Here is a 24,553-nt window from a genome sequence, read left to right on the forward strand (position 1 = left end):
CAACAACCAGGATGTTGACGTTGATACATTTCACCAATCTTATTCTAGTTCCCCAGTTTTACTTGTAATCATTTGTATGTGCATGTGTGTGTTGTGACTGTGTGTGTGTGTAGTGCTATACAATTTTATCACATGTGTAGGCTCACATATTCACAACCACAGTCAAGATACAGAACAGTTCCATCACTACAAGGATCCCTCCTTTAATTTAATTTGGATCTTGTCAAAATTCAATTAGGCATACCTGTATGGTCCATTTATAGGTTCCCTAATTTGTACCACTGATATGTCTTTTTCCCTCCACTAATATCACACTGCCTTCACTACTCTACCTAAGCCTTGATATTGGATAGAACAATACCTCCTACTTTCTTCTCTGTCAGGATGGTTTTCTTTCTTCCTTTTCAATCTGTATGTTTTTAATTTCTTGCTTTATTGCAACAACAATGATTTCTAGAGGTGTTAAAGTGAAAGCATTTCATCTTTGACCATTAAATATAACGGATTTGTTTCATAGATGCTCTTTATCAAGTTGATGCAATTCCCTTTTCTTCGAACTTTCTGAGAATTTTTATCATGAATTGGTGTTGGATTTTAAATAAATTGCCTTTTATGCAACAGTTGGTATTCTCATATTATTTTTATTATTTCCCTATTGATATGATGGGGTTATAGTGACTGATTTTGGAATATTAAACCAGTTTTGCATACCTGAAATGAATTCCTCCTGGTCCTGGTGTATAATTATTTTCATACATTGTTGGATTCTACTTGCAAATATTTTGCTTAGATATTTACAAATAAATTCATGAGAGCTATTGGTCTGTAGTTTTTTCCTTTCCCGTAATGTCTGTCTCTGGTTTTAGTATTGGGTAATGCTGACATCATAAAATGAGTTAGAAAATGTTCCCTCCTCTTCTACTTTCTGTAGTAAATCATGTAATATTGGCATTAAATCTTCTAAATTATTTGGTAGAATTCTCCTGTGAAACCATTCTGAGTCTGGAGATTTCTTCTTGAAAACTTTTAAATTACCAATTCAGTTTCTTTAATGGTTATAAAACTCTTCAGTTTGTCTGTTTCATCAAGGGTGAGTTGAAGTAGCTTTTGGTCTTCAAAAAACTGTTCTACTTCTTCTAAGTTGTAAATTATGAGTGAAAAGTTTCTTGTAGTGTTCCCTTATTATCTTTTTTAATGGCTATAGGATCATAATGTTATCCATTGCTTCATTACTGATACTGGTGATTTGGAAGTCCCTTCTTTTTATTTTTATCAATTTTGAAATTAGATATAACAATTTTATAGTTTTTTTTTTAAGAACCAGCTTTTGGGTTTTTTTCCCCCTGATCTTTTTTCCTGATTTTTTCCTTTCTTCTCCTTGCTTTGGGTTTAGTTTGCTCTTCTTTTTCTAGCTTGAGGTAGTCTTAGATTATTGAGATGTTTCCTCTTTTGTCACTTTAGATGCAGCCCACATGTTTTGGGCTGTCACACTCTTAGTGGACACCTTCAATTACAGAACCCAGTTTTCTGTATATATCTTCAGATCTCTCCCTCTTTCTCTCTCTCTTTAGTATATTCTTCTTTCATATTTCTTCCACTGACTTAGATCAGCAGTAGTGACACTGGTCACCTGTCAACCGAGCTCGTCTGACCTCCACATCTCTACCCTGCTCTTTTCATGGATGAAGGTCTGAACGCGCAGTTCCTCCCCCAACCCTCTGTGGTGTTCCGCAAAACTCAGGGTATGCCTGCAGGCTGTCAGCACAATTAGATCTTGATGTTCAAAGAAAGGGATCATTAGTTTGGCCCTGCAGAGGGGGCCACCTTTCTTGGAGAACTCAGTGTGCTACTTGAGATCTGCTGAGGACTGAGTGTGCTCTGGGCATTTCCATTATTTGCTCCTTATTACATCATATTGTGTCTGAATGATAGTTTGGGTGCAGCAGTGTGCCCATGTAAACAACTTTTCATAAATTTGCAAACATACAGTGGTGGAATGTGATGCAATTATGACCAATGATATTAAGCAGAATATTTTTGGTAGGATATCTCATAAGATACTTAAAAAAAAAGAAGGGGCAAAGATTCAAGTGGCATGCCCTCATTAGCTTTTGCCCTGCCACTTCCTTCTTCATGAAACACAGTCATAATGCTGGAGGCAATGCAGCCATCTTATAACTGTGAGGCAAGAGCACATAATAGGAATGTGTGAAAACAGAGGAAGACATTGCCTGGTGCCTGATGTCATTCTGAAGCTCTTATAGCATCCCTTGACTTTATGTCATATGAGAAGAATAAGACCCTAATTTGTATAAGACACATTTTTGCATGATTTTGTGTTTCACATTATAACCTATTGTACCTCCTAACTAATAGGTCCTGTATTAGAAATTGAATGTGATTGAAGAATATAGTCCTTTCCTACAGTTACAGAGATGCAATTTTCTTCCTTATTTTTCATTCTCTTTACTCTCTCTAGTTAGATATGAGGGGCAATTAATTAGATTAGGGCACTTTTATTTTGTAGTTACACCATATTGACTGGAGAAAAAGTAGCTTACTAACTCAAGAAGGGTACCATTCCTACTTGGAAAACAAACCAACCAACCAACAAAACCCTATAAAACACAAATTAGATCTCTAGAGTCTATACTGAGTTTATTTCTTGAGGTCATGCATTTGGATTTGAATACACTTATATTTAAAGTTCATGAGACGTGGACTATTTCTACTTTTCTCACTGATCTGTATCTAGCTCCTTCACCAGTACAGGCAGAGAGTAGGTGATCAATGAATATTTGTTGCAAGAAGAAATACATGGATGTATCCATTATTATCTACACAAACACCCACGCGTACACATACACACATCCAAAAAGCTCTACATTAAAGTGAAAACAATGCCTTGGAGGAAGTTAATAATTTCTTTTACCTTGCCTACCTTTTCTGATTTTTCTTCATGGAAAAGAAAAAGGATCTCATTGGAGATGTATTTTTGAGAATAAAATGTTGATGAGATTAGATTGAAAAAAAATTCTGAAGCCCAGGAAGTGTATGTGCTACTGTAGACATTAGGAAGAGAGTTCTATCCACAGAGATGATTCGTACCTAAAGGAGAAGATGCCCTGGGACAGCCAATGAAAAAAATTGACCAGAGTATTTCAGTCGGAGCATTTTGTGATTTAGTTTAGCATGTGACACCTTCTTTATTAGATCCTACAATTGATAGTGAGAAGGATCTGTCTCTAAGAAACAGTTAGTGTTGGACTTTGGATGGTTGATATGCCCTGAAAAATAGGATCCAAGGAACTTCACCAGACAGGTTTTATCTCTGAGTCCCTCTTACTGAAAACATTGCAGGATACAAGACTCAAAAATAGCTCCCACTCTGTCCCTCAAGGACATAATAAATATAATCAGAAGGGTAAGAGGATATAGCATGTCCATGAAATTAAATGGGTGTTTAAAAAAGGAACAGTTGCAGAAATGAATGATGAAAAACATAACTGTTGATATGAAGCTTTAATATTTATATTAATATAGTATGAATGTTGAGTTAGTGAGGTAAAGAATTATTATCTACATTCAATACTGCTCATGAACTATTCGCTGAAATTGTGGAAAGTTCTTAAATAATAAGGAAGTAACGATACTGTTTTGCTCTGTTGCTCTCCCTCGGATTCCTGGACACCATGTGAAAAAAAATGTGTATCCTCCTTTAAAATTTTCTATTACATCATGACTATTTTCCCGTATATTAAATATTCTCCAAAAACTGAATTTTTAATAATTGCATAAAATTTCATGGATTGGGTGCCCTGTACATTTTTTTTATCCAGTTTCGTAATTGGGCATTTTATGTCCTTTTTCTTTTTGCTAATAAGTATATGTATGTTTCATGTACAAGTATATTCTATGTAACTATTCACAGACATAAACCATTCAACATAATAATTCTATAAATGCACCTTATTCCTGTCTGCTTAGTGTATCATCAATTTCTGAACACTGCAAATTTTAAAATGAGGGAAAATACCTAAATATATAATAGCTTCTATTTCTTTGACTATGGGGAAGTTAAACTTCAGATATATATGTATTGTGTATTTTAGTTTTTCTACAAAGTATGTGGTTCTGCCTATTTTTCCCTTTTATTTTGACAGCAGTCGGTTTTTTCCTGCTGATTTATAGATTTTCGCTTATAGGCTCCATTTTGAAATTTAACTCTTTAATGTTTTGAGGTTATTTTTGTTTTCCAGATAATTAGGTCAACAAAGGCTAGGGATAATTTTCAACTTTAGGACCTTATTGGCATTGGCTTCTGAACTAAGACTGTCGGCTAAATGGGAACAACTTCCTCCTTAACTGCAACAAGACAAATTTCTATTGGTGCCTAGATATACCATTCAGGGCTGGGTTTATTACACATCTTAACCACAAGGAGGCTCACAAAGCTTTCCCTTTCACCACACCTTCCACATTGAGGAAGTTGGTTCTGGTGGGGACGAGTAAAGGGAAGCTTTTTTGCTGCAACAATCATTTTCCACTATGAGGAAACGTAATGTCTGAGCTCAGGCATCGTGGGTTCAAAGTCCTACTACTGAGCTAGATCTTTGTGCCGGCTGGGGCAAGTCACTTAATCTCTCTGTAACTTAGTTTCCCCTTCGGGCCAAAGGACATAATACTATTTTCTACTGCGTGGAGCTATTGTTAGGGCAAAATGAGGTATATATGTAAGTGCTTAGGACAAGGCTTTGCACACAGTAAGTTCTCAGTAAATTTTCAAGGTCTTTGTTTGTTTAGTTAGTTAGTTAGTTTTACTATTCCTCCCTCCTCCGCCATTTGATTGGGGCAGGAAGGGTTGCCTCTTGGTCAGAGGGCATGCCAATACTTGAAAAGCCAGGTGTGATTAGGGGTTTGGGTAAGGGATCAATTCCCAGAGTGATACAATGAGACAGAGCCTTGGGCTATACCCTAAACTAAACAGGCAAGAAGACTTCTGGACCACAGTGGCCTATCTCAGCAGAGATAAGAACGTGTGACCAAGGTGGAATTTGTATTAACCTGGAAAACTTCTACATTCAGAGACCTAGAAGCACCTAGTCAGAGGCTTGAGAATTCAGGATCCAGAATCTATAAAACTGTCTTACTGTAAGAACTGATATCCCAGTCATATCCTGGGACAGCCTAGACATGTTAGGCTACAGAGGCCTAGAGAGACAAGAAAGAACAGTAGCTGGAAAGAGCACATATTTTTTAATGGATCATGTGAGGACCCGGCAGATGTCTAAGGATCTAAAAACCATGTAGGCGACCTGAGAGCAATCTCACTGACGCACTACAGTGGCTGCCAAAATTGTCTCATCACAAGTCTTAGATGGATACTTGGTCATACTTGTCGTAGTCCAAAATGTCATCTCTTCTTTCTTGGCAGATTCTATTGGTTTATGCTTTACTACAGGGATGCAGCAAACCTTTCTTGCCCCACATTTTTCTTTCTTCTTCTCATTTGCTTTGCAAGATTTTCTGCATCTGCCAGTTCCATAACCACACTTTCTGGCCCATCCATCTATCAAAATAAAGAGATGATGAAACAAATGTGACAGTGAATGTATGTATTTCATGTATAACTGAAAAATTGTGCTCTACCCTGGAATATGACACAACATTGTAAAATGACTATAACTCAATAAAAAGTGTTTAAAAAAAGATGATGAAACAAATACATGAACGAGTAAAGGCTATTACACTAAAGATGTTGGTAACTGTAGTCATAATGCTTAGAATGAACTGTTGAAATGTAATGGCATTCTTGGGAATATTAAATAAAGTTGTGCATGTAGAATGCTTGCTGCTGGTCTTGACACATATTAGATATGAGCAGTTATCTTCCTGCCTCCAACCAGCTCTAATTTGACTTTATCTTTATGCTTAGCATCTTTCCATCTTCATCATTTTTCACAGTCTCACCAACACCAGTTCCTCCTTGCCCCCAAATCTAGGTGCTTGTCAAGGAATGGGACAGTGCCTTCAATTATCTGGTATTTTCCCCCCTCTTCATTCCTGCACTTGTGATTTGTTGAGCACCTACCATGTGCCAGCCACTGGTCTAGGCTGATGCCCAGAGGATGTCTAGAGCAGTACTTTGAACACTGAAAGATCAGTTTATATTGCCGATCAGCAGGCAGATGTTCTCAGCCCTACATAGGTCAATGGAACACAGAGCGTTCATTGACCCAGCTTCCCAAGCACAGTGGGTTCAGTTGAGAGATCATAGTATGTTGGTTTAAATTACAAACTTGCTCTATTCCCCACCACCAACTCCCTTCTTGGGAAATAATTCCCAATTCTCTTTCTTCCTAGGACATTTGGACTGGAAAAAAATCAGAGTCAAGATGATGGCACTCCCTCCTCTATTCCAACTGCCCTCACCAGAGTTTACAGTAGGCTGAAACCAACTCAGGGTTAGCCCATAATTACCTTCTTTTGCTTTTCAAACAACTGAGTGATGGACAAATGCTTTCAGCTTGAAAAGCTGATCCAAGGGAGGATGCAACTTTCAACAGCACAAACCCGAAAGGAAATCATGAAATTAAAAGTCAAACTTTAGAATTCCTGGGAATCCCAAGTGGAAAACATTTCTGTTAGAAAGTTATTCCACCACTCGGCCAAGAAGTCCGTTATATTTTTAGAGTGCTTTGGCCATGTTCAGTCTGGAATCCAGAATCTTCTGTCCTAGCCTCAGCTCTACACTTTGAGGCTATTTAAAAACCTGTGGCTATCCAACATCAACCTACATTTTCACTATAAATACTAAGACAAGAGCAAGATGCTTTTCTGATTGATTTTAAGGAGCATTCAAAACCAAACGGGAAAGGCAGAGTAATGGGACTGGTTACCGCAGGAGGCGGTGTAGAAGTGGTATCAGTTGGAAGTGAGAGGTGTCTGGGATGAGACCCTGTTGACATTCAGGACAAGGATATTAAGGACACTAGGGGTTTGGGGTTGTTTCTGCATATGGAAGGGGCTTCATACAAGAAACCCTGGCCTCTGCTGATATTTTTCGGGTTCCCTAATGAAAAGCACCACCACGGTCGGGGTGACAGACCACCCTTATCATGGGGCATATTCATGATAAGGCTTTTCACCAGATCTGAGCCATCCCTGTGAGCAGTCCTCACTCCCACACATGGTGGGTCTTCCAATGATTCTACGATTTGGACCCCATTCCTACTCCCTTTTCCCTCCTCTCCATGGTCTGGTTACCTGGGGAAGCCTCAGCCAGGACCACAAGGACAGCTAAGGCCAGGAACAAGAGTTGAATATATCCTGAGAGGGGTGAGGAGTGATCCAGCAGCATACTGAATGTGCTAGGGAGGGTAGGTTTTCACTCTGTGTTTTATTGACCTGGGTAGGGCTGAGTCATGGACAATAAGTCAGAGAAGGGCGGAATGTTCCACCACCCAGGACATCAGGCTACAAGTCAGCAATGTGAATAGACCATCCAGTGTTCAGAATCCTTTTCTAGATTAGACTTCAGCTGGGAAAGTGGAAGGCATTAGGAGAGGACATATGAGTCCTACAAAAGTCTGTGGCATTGCGGAGAGAATGGGCCCACATTCCAAGAAGCCTTTCCCGCTCCTGTCCTTGGGAAGTTTAGCCCCCTTCTCTTAGGTTCTCACAGCCTCTCTGCTTCCTTCTTTCTATCATAATGTCTATCGCGAGAAGCTGGAACTAAGTCTTTTTCTAGTTCATCTCCTCTATCAGACTGACACTGTCAAGAGCAATGTGTAACAGACAGTGAGACCCCTGAAATCAGGGACTGGCTTTGATTTCTGTGTGTCCGGACTGTGCAGTGAACATCTGTTGAAAACAATGAATGAATGAATGAATGAATGAATGAATGAATGAATGGATACATGGATGGTATTCACTTATATCCTCAGAATTGGCATTTGTCAGCTGAGAAAATGCAGGCCCACCGGGTGGAAGAGAAGGGTCTTGCCTAGGGTCACACTGTGGGCAAGAAAGAAAAGACTGAGAGCACTTATAACCCAACTCTTAGTCCAGCTCTTTTTAACTCTGCATTTTTCTCCTTAATTCCTACTCCAAATCTTTTTTTTTTAACATTTTTATTGATTTATAATCATTTTACAATGTTCTGTCAAATTCCAGTGTAGAGCACAATTTTTCAGTTATACATGAACATATATATGTTCATTGCCTACTCCAAATCTTTGATATTAGCTGCTTCTGGGCCTTTCTTGGACTCTAGTCCTGAAGAACAGAGCAGCAAAGAGGGTGTAGAAGGGGCGCTGCCTTGACTCCATCAGGAAGTCTGTCTGTGAGTCCACTGGATTTTCTTTTTGGGGGTCGTTGGTCTGTTTTATGGTTATTTTTCACCTTTTGATGGATCCAGTGTTCTTCTATTACACTGTCTTCTTTGTGCAGTTGGCAGATACTAGAGACAGCCTGATGGGGTTCAGGAGGTCTGTTTTGCCCTTAATATCCAGGTAATGTGTTCTCCAGGAAAGCAGTGAGCTTGAAGCCATCCACTGAACTCTCACTGTCTCTCAGTAACTATGACATAAACTTTACACACATGGTCCCTTCGAATCTTCATAGATCCTTGATCTGTCCCAGGTAGATATGAATTGCTCAGGGTTACACAGTGTGTAGGGTGAGGGGTGGACTCAGATCTGGTTTACCTGTCCCCAGAGCCCATGTTCTTTCTGTCATCCCAGAGGATCAAGGCCTGAGTAATGAAGGAAGAAGAAGCCTGCTTCACCTGAAAAACAGTCATGGCCTGAAGAGAGTTACGGTTGTTATCTTCTGAAGGACATGTTCTGTGCAGGCCTAGAGGGCAGAACTAAAAGTCTTGGGTGGAAATTGCAGGGCAGCAGGTTTAAACTAATTGGAAAAACCTCCGATGATTGGAAACATCTGGAAATAGCTAGACAGTCTGGGAGAAGCCCAGTGTCCAAATGCTGCCAACCGAGTCTGCGTGATCCAGCTCTCAGATTCTGCAGGGACGACTGCTGAGTTGCTGGATGTGGATCTGTTGACAAGGCACAGTGCTGGGCGCTGGGTCTAGGAGGGGAAGAAAGCAGCATCCTGGCACTCCGACTGGGGACAGAGACAACAGACATATAAGGCCAGGTGGGGACAAGTACTATAAAGAAAAATAAAGCAGGATAAGGGATAGAGAATAATATGGTGTATGGTGTGTGTGTATGTGTGCCTGTTTTGAACAGGTTATTCAGGAAGGACTCTCTGAGGAAGTGACGTTGAGTAGAAAACTACAGGGACTGAGGAAGTGGGCCACGTGGCTATCTAGAATCTTCCAGGCAGAGAAGAGCAAGGGTGAAGACTCTGAGGAAGAAGAGTGCTCGGTGTCTTAGGAAGAGCAAAAAGTCAAGTGTGTCTGGAGTAGAGTGAGGGAGGGAGTGAATAAAGGAAACTAAAATCATAGAGGCAGGCAGAGCAATAGTATGGAGCATTGCCAGGGGATTGTTCCTAAAACCCAAATCTGAGCTTTTTGTTTTTCCTTCCAAACCTTTCAAAAGCTGTACGGCGAGTACAGGAATCAGTTCTAAACTCCCTTTACGATAATTCCCTGCTCACCTCCATCGTCTCCCTGTCAGTCACCACCAGTGGACCTCACAAGCAACTTGTGTTCTTGACAATTAATCTGTTTCTTGACCTTTTTTATAGGCTTCGCATTTTGCTGAGAAGCTTCTTGCAAACCAGACTTATGTTTCTCTCTAAGCGACACCTAAGCAGTACTTGTGCCCTGTCTCAGCCTGTGTATTCATTTCTTCCCCGCCCGCAGGGGAATCTTATTTACTTTTAATTTTTTACAAATAAAAATTGTATATATTTGAGATAACAGTGTGATGATTTGATATATGTGTACATAATCAAGTTAATTAACACACCCACTGCCTCATATAGTTGTCTTTTTCTTTTTTAAAAAGGTGAGAACACTTAAGATCTACCTTCTTAGCAAATTTCAGATATACAGTTAAGTGTTAGTGATTATAGTTACCATGTTGCACACCAGGTTCCCAGTGCTTATTCATCTCCTAACTGAAATTTTGTGCCCTTTGACCTGCATGTCTCCATTTCATCTGCCCTCTCCCAAGCCCTAGCAACCACCTTTCTGCTCTCTTCTTCCATGAGTTCAACTAATTTAGATTCACCATGTAAGTGAAATTATACCTTATTTGTTTTCTGTATCTGACTTATTTCACTTAGCATAATGTTCTCCGTGTCCATCTATCAACATATTGTCCAAGCTGGCAGGATTTCCTCCTTTTTAATACTGAACAATACTCCAATGTGTATATGTGTACTTGTAGTATATGTGTACATATGTATATATCACATTTTCTTTATCCATTCATCCATCAACAGACACGTAGATTGTTTCCATATCTTGGCTTATTGTGAATAATGCTGCAGTGATCAAGGGAGTGTACATACCTCTTCAAGATAATGTTTTCAAAAACCGTTTTCATTTCCTTCAGGTATTAACCCAGAATTGTGTTTGCCATCTTAACAGGTTGGGTATCTCACTGTGGTTTTGACTTAGATTTCCCTGACAATTAGTGATGTTGAGTGCTTCTTCACATGCTTGTGGACCCTTTAGCTGTCTTCTTTGGGAAAATGTCAGTTCAGCCCCCTTGCCCTTTTTTTAATAGGATGACTTGACTTTTTTTTGCTACTGAATTGTATGAGCTTTTTATATGTTTTGGATATTAACTACTTATCAGATGTATGTTTTCAAATATTTTCTCCCATTCTGGAGATTGCATTTTCAGTTGGTTGATTATTTCCTTTGCTATGCAGAGAGCTTTTTTGGTTTGATGTAGTCACACTTGCTTGTTTTTGCATCAGTTGCCTATGTTTTTAGAGTCAAATCCACAAAATTTATTGCAAGACTAATTTCACGTAACTTTCCATTGTGTTTTCTCCTAATAGTTTTATGGTTTCAGATGTTACATTTAAATCATTAATCAATTTTCAGTTGAGTTTTGTGTATGGTGTAATATATCTTCTCTCTTTTTACTTGGTTAAGCCTAACTAAAGCTTTGTTATTTTGTTTATGTCTTGAAAAAACCAATTCTTAGTTTCATTAATCTTTTCAATTGTCTTGCTAGTCTCTTTATTTCTGCTGTAATCTTTACTATAAATCTTGGGGAACCTCTTGGAGAGGCAGGAGGCAACTTGGACTCCCCCTGGGGACATAGATGGTGGTGGCAGCAGCCATTTTGGGGGAGTCATTTTACCACAAGAGGTAGAAATAAGCTTGTGAATGTTCTGCTCTCTCCAGACACCAAAATAACTCATCTCATAACTAGGTTGTGTTCCTTGGATACGAATTGTCAATAGATAAGGTAGTTCTTGGTCTTAGAATAAGCTTAAGTTCAGAAATGTCTGGCCACGTTTGATGACTCAGATGTTGATATGCACAAACTTATTTTACTGTTTTGGTTGAAGAAGAAAGAATAGGTTTAATACCTAGTCAAGGGATTATAAGCACAACAGTGATCTTAATGTTGGTCTTTTGACCAGCCCATAAGAACCCAATGATAGCCCTCCACAGGCAGAAGCTGAGGGAGCAGCCTCCTCCCAGGGTTAGGGTTAGGGTTAGGGTTAGGGTTAGAAAATGGAGGATATTCCCAGTGTCGGTCAGTCAGTCAGTCAGTCAGTCAGTCATCCTTGAATTAGTTCAGTCTGGCAATCTGAATTGGGAAATGCGGGGAAATGAAAGATCTCCCTCTCTTGCTGTCTCTCTCTCCTTCTTCCTCTTTCTCTGTCTCATTCCCTCCCTCTCTCTTACACACATGCACGTATGCTACACACACACATTCTACTTGCTGAACAGGTAGAGAGGTTTGAAAAGAGAAATAGAAGCAGAGGTGAGAGAGTTTATGGCAGATGCACATGGTAGTGGCAAGTTATTTTATGTTATATACTCTTTAGTAAAGTCTCACTAAACATCCCAGGCAGATTCTGCTGGGCTGTGGAGAACCAAAGAGCAGCTCTGTCCCACACTTAGGATGGGATGGAAAATGGGAATGCCACAGCATTGAGTTGTCAACACCATTCAGCACCAAAGAATCATTTTCTTAAGCATCCACTCTGTGCTAGGATCAGTGACACAGTCTGAGGATAGAGCAACAAATTAGACCAATGTGGTCCCTGCCTGAACAGGGGCTTCTAATCCATTAAAGAACATGAGGGCTGTGCTCCTGAGGACTTAGAAGAGGCACTGAAGATTGGTGATTAGAAATGCAGGCTGAAGAACCAAACAGCCTTGGATGTTGGGCAAGTCATTTAATTTTTATGGCCCCCATTTATAAAGTTATAACAATAATAGTGCTTTTTAAAGTAGAATTAAAGGGTTAAAATAAGTGCTGTGAAGAGTGCCCAGCACATATGTCCTCAGTAAGTGCCACATCGCACCATTATCATCTTTACTGTAACTTTGGGAGGGTCAGCTGTAACTATGTAACTTTGCGCATTTTGAGAAAATCTAATATCTAGCAATAAAGTCTCTGAGATGTATGCTATCATAGCATGAGTTAACTTACATTTAATAGAATGCATGTTGTTATTTGTCCCTAGTTTCCAGTCTTCTCTTCTACAAGGAACTGAGAAAAATTTCTTAACCAGTCTGGCCAAGGGAAAAGATTTTGTCCAGTTTCACCCAAAGTGAGGTTTTGTATCTGACATGTTTACTGCTGCTAAAGGAACATTACTAATGAGTATACAGAGTTCCAAGATAGCCTATGCTTCTTGTATCCACAAACACATAGAAAAGATCTCACTCCTTCTCAATGACTCTCTGGTCACGTTTGTCACTTAATAGATGTAATACAGCTTGAACTGGGGGAGTTCAGGTTATAATCACATTTAGCATCTTCTGTGGTACAGCTTATTGGAGGATGGCAGACGTATAGAGAGAAGTGAATTTTGTCATCAATGGTTTGAAGTGGGAAGAACGTGGGATAGAGTGTCACAGGCATGCATTCCCATCTCACCCCCATTTCTTTCTAACATGTGACTTGAGGTGCATCATTTAATGTTTCTGGACCTCAGTTTCCCATTCTGTAAATGAAGATGAAGGAGAAGCAGATTATTAACTTCCTTGCAGGAATCTGATTCCAATATGTATCCCCATGTTGCTCAAAATATTAACAATGTGTTTGTTCCTCATCAGAGCTTACATATGAGACAGGTAGTGGTCCTGGATTTCAAAAAGGAGAGGCATCATCTTTTTACTGTATATGTCCTGTTGACGTGAAACAAATAGATTGCCTGATAGTTCTCAGGCAAAAATGGATTTATTTGGGATCAGCAGAGAATTGCAGTTCAGAGCCTGCAACCAAAATGAGTCATGTGCAAGTCCTCCTTACAGGACAAGGGGAGGAGAACTTTTATAAAGAGGAAAAGGAAGTTGAGAGGGTTCTAGTAAACGAAGAGTCTATGGCTTTTCAGAGGCTAAGTCCTTCCCAGGAAAGAAGAGGAGTGTTTCTTCCTCCTTCCTCCCATGCTAGCGGTGTGTGAGAACTCCCTTTTCTGGTCTCCCAACTCCATTTAACTGAAGTTTCTGTTATTAATTTTTTTATAGTCCTATGGTTTTTTTTTTAAAGGTGGTGGAAATACATAAATTTAACAGATGTCAATTTAGAATAACAAATTCTGCTACGGAAAAGATGGCTAATTGTGGGAAAATATTGTAAGGTCCATAGTGCAGCTGGTGGGGGTGGAGAAGGAGTAACAGAAAAAAGCTTCTTTGTATGAGTAGATCTCTTTCCATAACTCAGTACACTTCTGCTAGGGGGATAACTTCTCTTTCAAGGCTTCAGCCTCCGCTGAGAGAATCTGAGCCTGTTGACTCTAAAGAGTGAATATCTAGTGCTGCCGGCAAATGAAGTCCTGTCCCAGGTAACACAATATTCTTTGCCTCTCCACCTCATTACCTATCCCCAGACTCCTAGAGAAGTCAATAAAATCCAGAAGCAGAGATGCACACAGTTCTGTACTTAATTTGTCCTACTGACTCCTCTGCCTTCAGTATCAAGAAACTCCTATTTCAGAACTACTGAAGAGCTGTAGAATCAGGCCATAAGACCATAAATAACCATAAATCTGGGGAAATAGCAAAAAGAAACTAGGAAGAAATGTTACGTGTGGAATGTTTAGGATTTGGCCCTCTGTTGTACGTGTGGAATGTCATGCTGAAGAGGAAACACACATTCCAGGTAGCCTCAAATATATAACTAAGACCAGTGGACTGGAGGGTTAGAGTTAAATCATGAAATAAGGAAGAAAAATCATTTTTGTTCACTGAAATCATTTAGAAAATACACAAAGGAACAAATAGGAAAAAAAATACAAATCATCCCTTCAAACTGAAAGAACTTAGCATTTTTGCATAATTACATGCAGTTTTGGCTCTCTCGTATTTTGGTTAACACTTATTGAAACATTTTAAATACTGGATTTAATTTGTTGAGAATTTTTGCATCTATGTTCATCAAAGATATTGGCCTGTAATTTTGTTTTTTGTGGTGTTTTTGTCTGGTTTTGGTATCAGGGTGATAGAGGCTTCATAGAATGACTTTGGGAGTGTTCCCTCCTCTTCAAACTTTTGGAAAAGTTTGAGAAAGCTCCACATAAGTTTTTTTTTTGTATTTTTTTTTTGTAGACTTCCCCAGTGAAGCTATCTTGTCCTGGCCTTTTGTTTGCAGGGAGATTTTTATTATTATTATTATTACGGATTCTATTTCATCTCTAGTGACTAGTCTGTTCAAATGATCTGTTTCTTCTTGACTAGTTTTGGCAGGTTGAATGTTTACAGACACTTGTCCGTTTCTTCTAGGTTGTCCAATTTGTTGGCATATAACTTCATCGTATTTTTGTTATGATTTTTTGTGTTACTGTGGTTTTGGTTGTTATTTCTCCTTTTTCATTTCTTATTTTGTTTATTTGGGTTCTTCTCTTTTCTTCTTGGTGACCCTGGCTAGAGGTTTGCACAAAGCAGTGCAAAAGGATTAAGTCTGATGAATTATCACAAAACTGACAAGCCTGTGTAACGAATATTCAGGTCAAGAAATAAACTTTACCAGCATTATGGAAGTTCACTTCTTTTTCCTTTGCAGAGGTTATCACTATCTTGATTTCTAACGCCATATTACTATTTTTCTTAGTTTTAAACTCCATGTAAAAGGGAGTCATGGATTTCTTTACTCATCATTGTGTTATTGAGATTGACCCATGTTATTGTGTGGAGAAACAGTCTATTCATTTTCATTGTAATGTAGTGTATTTATTTTCCTGTTGATGTACTTTAGGGATAAGAAGATGCTTTTATGAATGTTCTTCTACATGTGTACTCTTTTGATGAACATGTGTACTCATTTCAGTTATGTATGTGCTTAAAGTGGGTATAGTGAAGCATATGAACTTTATGTGTCCAATTTTTCATTTATATACTTACCAGCAATTTATGAAGGTTCCAGTTCCTCCACATTCTTAGCAACATATGGAATCATCACATGTTCAGCCATTTGGCATATGCTAAATAACATCTCACTGATGCTTTGACTTTTACTTGATAGCTAATGAGTTTTGACACCCTATCATATGTTTAGTGGCCATTTAGATACCCAGTTTTTTGAAGTGCCTCCTTATGTCTTTTTCACTCTCTGTGGTAAGCAAGCAAGGTAAAATATAATCTCCTTCCTCTGTACCCTCTACATCTACTGAACAATCCCAGCATTTTATTTGCTTTTTAGACTAGAGTCTTTTACCAAATTCTATGGCTCCCACCCGACCTCCCTCCCCTAATCATGAATATTCATAGTGTAAAAGACAGACAGAGGAGGCTGGAATGAAATTTTATAGTGAAAAAAATTGACAGGAAGATTTTAATAAAGGGAAAAGGTTGAGAATCTTCAGTAAGTAGGTTGACTAGTGGTGATCCAAAATTTTGACCAGTCAATGTTATTCTCTACTACATTAGAAAGAATGGTTGCATATGATTTCACACAGCACTTTTTGCCATTTGCACAGTAGTGTATTTCAGCTTCATTTGCTCTGCATTTCCTTCTGCATAATCCTTCACCTCCCTCACACGTACTTCCAAAATCCTCTGTCTTCTGTTGTTTGGGTAATGTCTTCATGCTTCCTGGGGAAAATATGGCTATGGTTAGTCTCTATGTGATCATGATAACGGAAGATATAAAATTTTAAGTGCATGGGAGCTGTAATAAAAATAATCTATTTAAAATACACCCAAAGTAATAAAATACCTAGGAATAAATCTAACCAAGGAGGTGAAAGACTTATACATGGAAAACTATAAAACACTGATTAAGGAAATTAAAGAAGACTTTAAAAAATGGAAAGATATCCCATGCTCTTGGATTGGAAGAATCAATATTGTTAAAATGGTCACACTGCCCAAGGCAATCTACAGATTTAATGCAATCCCTATCAAATTACCCATACGTACTTCACAGAACTAGAACAAATCATAATAATATAACAAATATAACAAATCATTTATATGGAACCATCAAAGACCTAGAATTGCCAAAGCATTACTGAAGAGAAAGAAAGAGACTGGAGGAATAACTCTCCCAGACTTCAGACAATACTATAGAGCTACAGTCATCAAGACAGCATGGTATTGGTACCAAAACAGACATAGAGACCAATGGAACAGAACCGAGAGCCCAGAAATGAACCCACAAATTTTGGTCAACTAATCTTCGACAAAGGAGGCAAGAATATACAATGGAATAAAGACAGTCTATTCAGCAAATGGTGCTGGGAAAACTGGACAGCAGCATGCAAAGCAATGAAGCTAGAGCACTCCCTTACACCATGCACAACAATAAACTCAAAATGGATCAAAGACTTAAATATAAGACAAGATACAATAAACCTCCTAGAAGAAAATATAGGCAAAACATTATCTGACAGACATCTCAAAAATGTTCGCCTAGAAGAAATAAAAACAAGAATAAACAAATGGAACCTAATGAAACTTACAAGCTTCTGCACAGCAAAGGAACCATAAGTAAAACAAAAAGACAACCTACGGAATGGGAAAAAAAATTTGCAAGTGAAACCGACAAATGATCTCCAGAACATATAAGCAGCTCATACGACTCAATAAGAAACAACCATACAACCCAATCCAAAAATGGGCAAAAGACCTAAACAGGCAATTCTCCAAGGAAGACATACAAATGATCAGTAGGCACATGAAAAAATGCTCAATATCACTAATTATCAGAGAAATGCAAATCAAAACTACAATGAGGTATCACACACCAGTCAGAATGGCCATCATTCAAAAATACACAAATGACAAATGCTGAAGAGGCTGTGGAGAAAAGGGAACCCTCCTACACTGCTGGTGGGAATGCAGTTTGGTGCAGCCACGGTGGAAAACAGTATGGAGATTCCTCAAAAGACTAGGAATAGACTTACCGTATGACCCAGGAATTCCGCTCCTGGGCATATATCCAGAAGGAACCCTACTCCAAAATGACATCTGCACCCCAATGTTCATAGCAGCACTATTTACAATAGCCAAGACATGGAAACAGCCTAAATGTCCATCAACGGATGACTGGATAAAGAAGAGGTGGTATATTTATACGATGGAATACTATTCAGCCATAAAAACCAACAACATAACGCCATTTGCAGCAACATGGATGCTCCTGGAGAATGTCATTCTAAGTGAAGTAAGCCAGAAAGAGAAAGAAAAATACCATATGAGATCGCTCATATGTGGAATCTAAAAAAACAAAAACAAACAAAGCATAAATACAAAACAGAAACAGACTCATAGACGTAGAATACAAACTTGTGGTTGCCAAGGGGGCGGAGGGTGGGAAGGGATAGATGGGATTTCAAAATTGTAGAATAGATAAACAAGATTATACTGTATAGCACAGGGAAATATATACAAGATCTTATGGTAGCTCACAGAGAAAAAAAATGTGACAATGAATATATACATGTTCATGTATAACTGAAAAATTGTGCTCTACACTGGAATTTGACACAACATTGTAAAATGATTATAAATTAATAAAAAAAAAATCTAGATTCAAACCTGGGCTCTGTCGTTTATTAGATCTTGTCTTTGGACAAGTAGCTTAAGCTCTCTGTCTCTCCATTGTTCTCATCTTTACAATGGCAGTAATAATAGACCACTTATTTTTTAGCATTTTTTTATTGATAAATCTATACTACACTTGAAACCATTTGGGCATTGCCACCCAACCCAGAAACAGCTACAGTGTATCAGAGGTCACATTGGCATGGATACATATGTACAACTCAGTTTATTCACAGATCCACAATCACGTGCAAACTGAGTATGGACATATGGGCTTACTGTACACACCTATTGGTGTGAGTTCAACAACTATGTATCAATGGACATGACAACGAAACAGTCACTCAGATATATACATGTGTATAAAAGACTTTTGTCTGAAAATCCTTTAGTGATACAGTCCCTAACATATTCTATAAGCATTAATTATTAGAAATATATGGGTTTCTCAAAAGAAAAAGAGGTCTTTAGAAAGAAAATAAAAACTATTATCAAACGTTTAACACTACTAGTGCCAAGAGTTTTTATATGTTGCTTCAGTGAAAACTTACAACAACCGGTAATTATCTCCAGTTTTCAAATCAGAAAACTGAAGTACAAAAAGAGACCATGTTCCTGCTAAGGTCACCAGATTGGTAAAGGTGAGAGCCAAGATTTAAGTTCTGGTCTACATGACTCAAAGCTTCTGGAGTTAGTTACATCAGCAAGATGGTGGACTAGGAAGCTGCAGGCCCTCATTTCCCCCACAGAAACATCAAATAAATATTTTGAGGACCAAAGTAGCTTTGTGGGAACTCTAGTAACCAGTTAAGAAGCTTCAGCAATCAAGCAAACACCTAACCAAGGAAAAGCCACACTCAGAATGCTAGAAACATTTGTAGCAATTTTGCTCACCCTTGCTCCGCCCACTCCTTGGTGCAGCATAGCATGGTCAGGAGGAAGTTACTCAACTCCCATCTCCTCCCTCAGGATGGAAGAAAAAAAGTGGAATTTGCTTACAATATTCTGGCCTGTGTGTCGGCTGCCTGAGGGACTTGTTTCTGCCTTGCTTGACTAAGAGCATTGATGGAAATGATGGCATAGTTTGGATATCGAGTTAGAGGCTGCTGAAGGCAGTGGTGTGCACTGAAGCTTGTGAAACTTTCAGGGGACTATAGTCCCATAGGTGCCTTAGAACAAGAGATTATGGAAAGAGGAATACAATAGAACACCTAAGGCCTTAAGAATAAACAAATGAGAGTAAGGGAAATTAAGACATTTAAAAGCAGCCATATATATGGGAAAATTGGGATAAGAGGAAACACACGCACAGGCTTAGGGAAAACACATTCTCAGAAAATACCAGAGAGGAACTTGAGCTTTCACAGTGGACTGATTAATGAAGATCTACCCCTAAATAGAGCCTGTATCAAACACTGGAAGAGAGAACTGTGGTTTTTTGGTTTTTTTAAATACCCAGTTTTCAGTAAAAGATCTCAAGGCATGCAAAGTACAGGAAACATGGTCCATTCAAAGAAACAAAATAAATCTCCAGAAACTTACCCTAAAGAAACACAGGTCTCAAACTTATTTTACAGACTTAAAACAACTGTCTCAAATATTCTTAATGAGCTAAAGAGGAACAAAAACAGACATCTAGCAAAATCAGGGAAAAAAATAAACAAAATGAAAATACAACAGAGAAAAAAATTAAAAGAATTAAACAGAAAATCTGGAGCTGCAAAAGAATAACTGAAATGAATGTCACTAGAAAGGTTTAACAACAGACTCAAAGAGGCAGATAAAAGAATCAGCAAACCTGAAGAAGGACATCTGAAATTATCAAGTTCAAAGAGCAAAAAGAAACAAAATGAACAGATCCTAAGAGTCTATGGACAACTATTGAGAATCCCTTGTACGTGGCAATTTGCTTTTCTCTTGCTTATTTCAAGATTGTCTTTTTGGCTTTGACTTTTGTAGTTTTATTATAATCTGTTTCAGTGGATCTCTTTGAGTTTATCCTACTTGGATTTTCTTTTTGCTTCTTATATTTGTATACCCATGTCTTTCCTCAAATTTGGGAAGTTTACAGCCATTATTTCTTCAAGTAAACTCTCTGCTCCTTTCTTCTCCTAGAACTCTCAATATACATTTATTAGTTCATGATGTTGTCCTTCTCCGGAGATTCAGTAGGCTTGGGGAAGGATACTTTGCAAGAGTTGCCCCCGCTGTGCCCAATTATAATATACCTCTACGTGATGTGAATTCCTCAACTCTTCCTAATCCTGACCTCCTAATACTCACATCTAGGTATTTCCCATACCACATCCCCTGAAGATGCATTTTATGATCTTTACTTCAAGATCAATTTAAGAGATGTTAAATCAAGTACCGACTACATCAGCAAACAAGAACTTTCCCAGCTCCACCCAGAGCCCAAACATATCTAATGCATTTATATCCTGCACACTGGACACCCCAAAATTTATCCTCTCCAAACTTCAAAGATTTTGCCCACTCATCTACATTTCTATGGCCCACTATTTTTATTTATTTAGTCATAAATCATTCATATATTAATTAATTCAATAGACATTTACTAAGGAAGTAAATAAAGCATTTAGATTAAATGAGAGATACAGATATTTATGACAGTCTTGGCTTTCAAGAAGATCAAGTAGGCTTTGATTTTCTTATTGGAGTAGATTGGTCAAAATAGTTCCTGGAAATGAATTGTTGCAGATGTATATATTAAATAATCATTAAGGAAGCAAAACTTTTTATAGTTCTTGAAGAATGAAGTTCTGCCTTCCTTTTATTTGTAAACCCACTTCTGTGACCAATACTATTTGACTGTTTTACTGCACATGGGAACAAGTATACCTCAAGGAAGAAGGTAAAATAGGTCAAGAAATAGGGGGACAGGAGGCTAGAGAGTAAGAAGAAAGGGAGTGATGGAGCAGGAGAGGAGGAAGGAGGCGAAAGAAGAGAAAAGGCTAAACATAGTAACTCTGAGCTCAGGCCCAAGAAAGAAGTAACAATTCTGGTTGTCTACAGGGTTAGTTAAAGCTTCTCCTATGTTTCTGTCGTATTCTGGGGTGCAAGGTGAGAGCATATTTACTTGACAAGCCAAGGTTTTAAGGGATCTGGAAACATTAGAGACTCCCAGTTTTATTTACCTTCACTGCCCTCTCCTGCATCTAAGGCTATTTATGGTTAATGATAGCCACATTCAAGGACGTTTTTGAAGAATGGGGAAAGATCATTGGATATATTTAATCCAGAGATGATTGACTGCCCAGCTGTGATCATCTCAGGGGATCTCATTCAAATCCAACCAACCTGTACCCTAGACTAACCCAAATTCTATCTATAGCAACCTCACAGTCAACCTCCTTGAAACAAACACCTGAAAAAACTAACTCCAAATCCCAGCTTTACCTCTATCCTATGCCCGCCCAAGCCCCAAGCCCAGGACAAACACAATACTAATCAAGCCAACCAACACCAATATCCAGCTTCAATCTAACAAACAGCCCATATGGAAATCCCATCTACTCCCAGCTTCTCACAACTTCACTGCAAGATCCATTGAGTCACAAATAGCAGTTCCATCTCTTCCTATTTCAAACCACCAGCCCCCCTGATTCCATAAATACAATCCCTCACTTCCAATAAATCACTATTTATTTTTCTACCATCACTCCAACCAAAAGGTTTTATCTTCTTTGCACCACAATTCATTTCCCAATCTCCAAAGTAACCCCTTGATTGATTTTATAAATTCTCAACTTGGACTCAATTCCTCACACCTAACACATGTCCCAACTTGTCATTTCAATGACATTACCATCTTAATATACTCTTATGTCCAATTCTCTCCACCATTACTTCACCCAGAAGCACAAAACTCTTAAATGGATCATAACATTACAAAGCCAGTAAGACTCTGGCGTGACATGAACCTGGGGTTAACACCCTAAGTTGCCTACTCAAGGTTACCAGAATTACCAAACCACATGCAGGACTCCAGAACCTTTGAGAGTAGCTTAAGTTACCTGATGTCTTATGAACCAGGATCAGAAGGATGACAATGGTCATTAAATAAGGCTTCATAACTGCCAAGTCCTGAGAGAATAAAGAGCACCCAAGGAGGACAGAATAGAAGTCTTTGCAGCAGGACAGTGTCTTGCTTTATTAGTTTCAGAAGTAGGCCAAGTTTGTGGGCAGTGAACTAATAAGGATGGGACATACCTGAAGTCAGTGAGGCAAAAAGATAACATGTATTCCATACTTTATCCTGGACACTCTGTGTGAGTGTAGGAGCTTTGCCAGCACCCACAATGAGGTGGGCCTTCCTTCCCAGTAAGAGACAAAGTAAAAGTAGAGCCAGTTTGCATTTTGTGTAAGACAAATTGGAATGAATGAGAGAATCACTCAATCAACTAAACAAAAAAATGAATATGTAGTTATAAGAATTAAATAAACTTAATATATATATATATATATATATATATATATATATATATATATATATATATTTATTGATACTCCTGTCAAGAGTATATCACACTAATCAGTAGCATTTACTGCATATCCAGCACTATACTAGCCATCAAGATAAAAGAAAAAAGATGAAAGGAAACTTGAGGGAAGGAGGATGGAAAAGGGAGGAAAATGGAAGGTAAAAAACATTATGCATTGGCTTCAAGATGGCAGAATAGAAGAATGTGGAAGCTCACCCTCTCCTGTGAATGTATCAAAAATACATCAACATGTAAAACAATTCTCACAGAATACCTACTGAACTTTGGCAGAAGATCTTGTACAATTGAAAGCACAAGGTAAATCTTCATAAAACCAGGTAGGAGAAAAAAGGAAATGGGGTGGGACAGAGCAGCGAAGGAGGAAAAGCGCCCTCACCTGGGGAAGCCCCCTCTCCAGTGGGGCAGAAGGGGAGCTTCATTTCTGCCAGCAACTCTACACTACAATCCTAATTATTCTTCTATTCCTTCTAGTTATTGCCCCCATGCTAATCTAGTGTAGTGGCCACTTGACCTTGCAATGCATTATTGTCCACCTGAATTTCATCCCATGTAAACAGGTGGAAGTTTTAGTAATAGTGATGCTACTATGTGCCAAGGGTAATTAGCACCCTGCTTACCACTAATAATAAGATCCCTATTCCTTTCAAACAAGTGGAAAATCCAATTCCAAATACCATTCAAAACTCTGCTTTCTAGGACCACTCGACGTCAACTGTCTTACCCTGGGTTCCCAAGGATGGGTTCTCAAAGTGTGCTTTGTGAACCACCAGTATCAGTACTACTCGGGAAGTAAGAAAATAAAAAGGTCAAAAATTGCCAAGAAACTTCTGAAGAAAAATCATCGGGATGATGACTTAACCTACCATATATTAGAACTACTTACATGACTATATAGTTGTTAAAATAGAGAAATCTTGATGCAGAGATAAACGTAATGACCAATGGAACAAAATAGGGAGCCTAGAAATAGATCATGCATATAAAGAATTTTGATGTATGATCAACATAGGTGGGAAATCAGTAGAAAAAAGAGACTAGTCAATTAGCGGAGCTATAAAATTTGGTCATACTTAGGAAGATGCAGTTATATTCCTGCCTCTTACAAAAAAATAAGAAAAATATGTCCCAGTAAAAAAAACTCCATTTAAAAAGTAAATTTTTAAAAACTTTATAGGTGTCAAAAGCAAGGCTGAAATGTGTTAATTTCTTTCATTTATCCGCTAATATTTACTGAGTGCCAACTGTATCCCAGACCATCTGGGAACAGCTGGAGCTATAAGGATGAACAAGACAAACTTGAGTATTCAGAAAATACAGGTTAATATGTTCTTGACCCTATTGTAGGAAAGAATTTCTTTTCAAAAACCCAGAAAATGCTACCATTAAATAAAAAACTAATAAATTGGACTGTATCAACAACAGAGTGGTCCATCTACTGGGGGGACTTTGATCTGAGATCCAAATACCTTGCCAGTTACTGATCTACAGATTGGTTCATCAGGCAAAATTAAATTTCTCTTTAAGATTTTACAACTCTACTGGAAAAAATGTATTATTAATTTAAAAATAATTTGACATAATTATTTCATACTGAGACATTCAGTATTACTGTTTTTCTCTCAAAAAATCACCAAAGCACAAATACAAATTTTACATGTTTAATACTTTCATCCTGTATGTCTTTATTGTCATAAAGGATAGGGTGCAATATAAAGTTTGTAAAGTTAAAAACCTGACACATATGAGTATAAAATGAGCAAATGTCAATGATTTCATTTGACTAATGAATAATGAAGAAACCAGTAAGATGTTAAGACTGGTTTAGAGGAACAATGATGAATATAATCAATCGAAAGGATTCTGAAATAAATTT

At 38.2% G+C, this 24,553-nt stretch overlaps 1 protein-coding gene across 1 annotated transcript; it reads right to left on the bottom strand.

The window, feature by feature from the left end:
- Positions 1-5,327: 5,327 nt before the first annotated feature.
- On the bottom strand, positions 5,328-7,360 carry DEFB115 (defensin beta 115). Its single transcript, XM_045521093.1, has 2 exons — positions 7,267-7,360; positions 5,328-5,569 (listed from the first exon to the last, which is right to left on the bottom strand). Exons 1-2 carry the CDS (start codon positions 7,358-7,360, stop codon positions 5,328-5,330), a joined length of 336 nt encoding a protein of 111 aa, XP_045377049.1.
- Between the last annotated feature and the right edge of the window lie 17,193 nt (positions 7,361-24,553).

The sequence above is a fragment of the Camelus bactrianus genome, chromosome 19 (assembly GCF_048773025.1).
Source record: "Camelus bactrianus isolate YW-2024 breed Bactrian camel chromosome 19, ASM4877302v1, whole genome shotgun sequence".
In the NCBI taxonomy this organism is placed as follows: domain Eukaryota; kingdom Metazoa; phylum Chordata; class Mammalia; order Artiodactyla; family Camelidae; genus Camelus; species Camelus bactrianus.

Excerpts from the sequence above, each read along its gene's own strand:
- DEFB115 (XM_045521093.1), bottom strand. The coding sequence starts at position 7,360 with ATGCTGCTGGATCACTCCTCACCCCTCTCAGGATATATTCAACTCTTG. Across the intron at positions 5,570-7,266 it reads CCTGGCTGAGGCTTCCCCAG|ATGGATGGGCCAGAAAGTGT; the intron begins GTAACCAGACCA and ends TTATTTTGATAG.